This window comes from Notolabrus celidotus, unplaced genomic scaffold (genome assembly GCF_009762535.1).
Source record: "Notolabrus celidotus isolate fNotCel1 unplaced genomic scaffold, fNotCel1.pri scaffold_229_arrow_ctg1, whole genome shotgun sequence".
NCBI lineage: Eukaryota > Metazoa > Chordata > Actinopteri > Labriformes > Labridae > Notolabrus > Notolabrus celidotus.
Window position 1 is genome coordinate 38,443 of NW_023260077.1, and position 3,563 is coordinate 42,005.

At 46.3% G+C, this 3,563-nt stretch overlaps 1 protein-coding gene across 1 annotated transcript in view; it reads left to right on the top strand.

The window, feature by feature from the left end:
• Positions 1–1,862, top strand: part of LOC117809098 (H-2 class II histocompatibility antigen, E-S beta chain-like) — a 5,066-nt gene extending 3,204 nt beyond the window's left edge. The window contains exons 3-6 of the mRNA XM_034678776.1: positions 33–246; positions 491–558; positions 1,125–1,238; positions 1,424–1,862. Coding sequence (XP_034534667.1) covers positions 33–246; positions 491–558; positions 1,125–1,238; positions 1,424–1,452 — 425 coding nt within the window. The 3' untranslated portion in view covers positions 1,453–1,862. The remainder of the gene's footprint in view (positions 1–32; positions 247–490; positions 559–1,124; positions 1,239–1,423) is intronic.
• The last annotated feature ends 1,701 nt before the right edge of the window (positions 1,863–3,563 follow it).

The following is a 3,563-nucleotide window of genomic DNA, read 5'->3' on the forward strand; positions in this document are numbered from 1 at the left end:
GATCAGTGTGTATCAATGTGTGTGTGTTGCAGCTGAGCCTCACGCCCGTCTGCACTCTGAGGACCCCCCTGTTGGTGGACATCCTGCCATGCTGGTCTGCACCGTCTACGACTTCTACCCCAAACTGATCAGAGTGACCTGGCTCAGGAACGGACAGGAGGTCACTGCTGGGGTCACCTCCACGGACGAGATGGCAGACGGGGACTGGTACTACCAGGTCCACTCTCACCTGGAGTACACGCCCCAGTGAGTCCAGGTCCAGGTCTGATTGATTTCAGCTCCAGGTCCAGTTAGAGGAGTCTTTATTAAACACAGGATTTAAACCACCTTTGAGACTACGGTAGAACCAGTTTTATAAACAAGGTTCAGGTTGGTGCAGGTCCAGATGTAGGTCCAGGACCAGGTCCAGATGTAGGTCCAGATGTAGGTCCAGGTCCAGGTCCAGTGTGTTGTGTCAGAGTCTCTGATCTGGTGTTTTCTGTGGGTGCAGGTCTGGAGAGAAGATCTCGTGTAAGGTGGAGCACGTCAGCCTGAAGGCACCTCTGATTGTGGACTGGGGTAAGTACCTGTCTGTCTCTCTACCTGTCTGTCTGCTCACCTGTCTGTCTCTCTACCTGTCTGTCTCTCTGCCTGTCTGCTCACCTGTCTGTCTGCTCACCTGTCTGTCTGCTCACCTGTCTGTCCCGCTACCTGTCTGTCTCTCTACCTGTCTGTCTCTCTGCCTGTCTGTCGACCTGTCTGTCTCTCTACCTGTCTGTCTGCTCACCTGTCTGTCCCGCTACCTGTCTGTCTCTCTACCTGTCTGTCTCTCTGCCTGTCTGTTCACCTGTCTGTCCCGCTACCTGTCTGTCTGATCACCTGTCTGTCCCGCTACCTGTCTGTCTCTCTACCTGTCTGTCTGCTCACCTGTCTGTCTCTCTACCTGTCTGTCTCTCTACCTGTCTGTCTGCTCACCTGTCTGTCTCTCTACCTGTCTGTCTCTCTACCGGTCTGTCTGCTCACCTGTCTGTCTCTCTACCTGTCTGTCTCTCTACCGGTCTGTCTGCTCACCTGTCTGTCTCTCTACCTGTCTGTCTCTCTACCTGTCTGTCTGCTCACCTGTCTCTCTACCTGTCTGTCTTCAGACTCGTCCATGCCTGAGTCTGAGAGGAACAAGATCGCCATCGGAGCCTCCGGTCTGATCCTGGGTCTGATCTTATCCCTCGCTGGATTCATCTACTACAAGAGCAAGACCCGAAGTAAGACCAGTACACCCAGTCTGAGACCAGCTCAGACCAGTACACACAATCTGAGACCAGTTCAGACCAGTACACACAGTCTTAAACCAGTTTAGACCAGTACACCCAGTCTGGGACCAGCTCAGACCAGTTGTGGTTTTGTGTATTTTGTGTTGACCCTGTCCTTGTCTTTCTCTCTGCTTTAGGAAGGATTCTGGTCCCCACCACGGACTGATCCTGGTCCTGATCTGGGTCCTGGTCCTGGTCCTGGTCCTGATCCTGGTCCTGGTCCTGGATGCTTGTCAGAGGGACATGAAATCAGCTTCCTGTGTTTTCTGCTCAGCAGCCTGTCAGTGCTGCCACCTGCTGGACTGGCTGAACACCTGATTCTTTTGTGCTCAGCTGGTCTGAACCCTGATCTGGGTCTGTCCTGGATCAGGGTTGGTCTAGACTCTGGATCTGGACTGTGCTTCCTTGAATGTGTGATGCTTTCCTGTGTGAATCAATAAGTTAGAGGGTCTGTGTGTGTGATCAGGTAGAATCCAGCGGTGGAGGGTTTGGGACTCGTAGGTCTTGTGGTTTTCAGATTTATAGATTTTTACTGGAGTGAAACTTTTTCTGACCTCAATAAACTTTCAGAAAACCTGGAGTGGATTCATTTCACAGGACGGGTCTCAGAGGGTCCGGATCCTCATCTTAGACTCATTCTTTGTATTTGAACACATAAAGAGGAAAGTCTAGTTTCATAAGTGGACTCTGTTTCTGAACCCAGCAGCTTCAGACTGGGACCTGTACTTTAAGAGGGACTCCAGCTACAAGACAGTCCTCCAGTCCTGCAGCTCTGAGTCCTGCTACCCGGGTCGTGTTCCTAACAGTGTGTTTGTGTTCTTATCTGGTCTCCAGATGATCAGAGAAAGTCTGAGGTCCTCTGTAACAGGTCCACACGGCTTCCCCGACCCTCCAGTCTCTCTGGGCTCGGCTGGCCATCACTGGATCCTCCAGATTCTATGGCTGTTCAATAGAACCAGAAAAAAGCCCCACAATCAATCCTTCAAGAGATCTGTTCACTTCAGTCTGCTATCAGGATATCTTATCAAAGCACTGAGTGAGGACAAAGTCCAGAAACACTGAGAGGAGTTCCTTTAAACACAGCTGGGATTCAACATTCAACATGTTCCTCTTTACTTGAATCCAGTCTAATATTATAAACACCTTTAAATCCTGAACTAACTTCAACAGGAAATAAACTGTCTTTACAGAAACATCAATTCACTTCTCTCTGCTTTTCCAAACTTAGATCAGCTTTAAGGCCGCACAGCCCAACTTACACCATCCCTGTGTTAGCTAAACTTAGCTAAAGAGGCTTTAATAATGCAGCAGAATGCACCTTTAACCTTTAACCTTTCACCTTTAACTTACACCATCCCTGTGTTAGCTAAACTTAGCTAAAGAGGCTTTAATAATGCAGCAGAATGCACCTTTAACCTTTCACCTTTAACCTTTAACCTTTAACTTACACCATCCCTGTGTTAGCTAAACTTAGCTAAAGAGGCTTTAATAATGCAGCAGAATGCACCTTTAACCTTTAACCTTTCACCTTTAACTTACACCATCCCTGTGTTAGCTAAACTTAGCTAAAGAGGCTTTAATAATGCAGCAGAATGCACCTTTAACCTTTCACCTTTAACTTACACCATCCCTGTGTTAGCTAAACTTAGCTAAAGAGGCTTTAATAATGCAGCAGAATGCACCTTTAACCTTTAACCTTTCACCTTTAACTTACACCATCCCTGTGTTAGCTAAACTTAGCTAAAGAGGCTTTAATAATGCAGCAGAATGCACCTTTAACCTTTCACCTTTCACCTTTAACTTACACCATCCTGACATATAACCAGAGCTTTAACCTTTAACCTTTGACCATCCTGGCATATAACCAGAGCTTTAACCTCTGACCTTTAACCTTCACCATCCTGACATATGACCAGAGCTTTAACCTTTGACCTTTAACCTTTCACCTTCACCATCCTGATAGATGTCCAACCCAAATTCCTTACTTTCTTTCTTTCTTTCCATGTTTCTTCATCCTTCATGTCTTCTTTTCTCATCCTTTCCTTCTGTCATTCCTTCACCATTTATTCTCCTCTTTTTCTTTCTTTCATTCCTTCTTTCTTTCTTTCTTTCCTTCTTTGTTTTGTTTCCTTCTTCTTTATTTTTCTTCTTTATTTCATTCCTCCTTCCTTCCTTTCTTTAAATGATTTTTCCTTTCATTCCTTTCTTTCTTTCTTTCTTTCTTTCTTTCTTTCTTTCTTTCTTCTTTCTTTTCTTTCTTTCTTCTTTCTTTCTTTT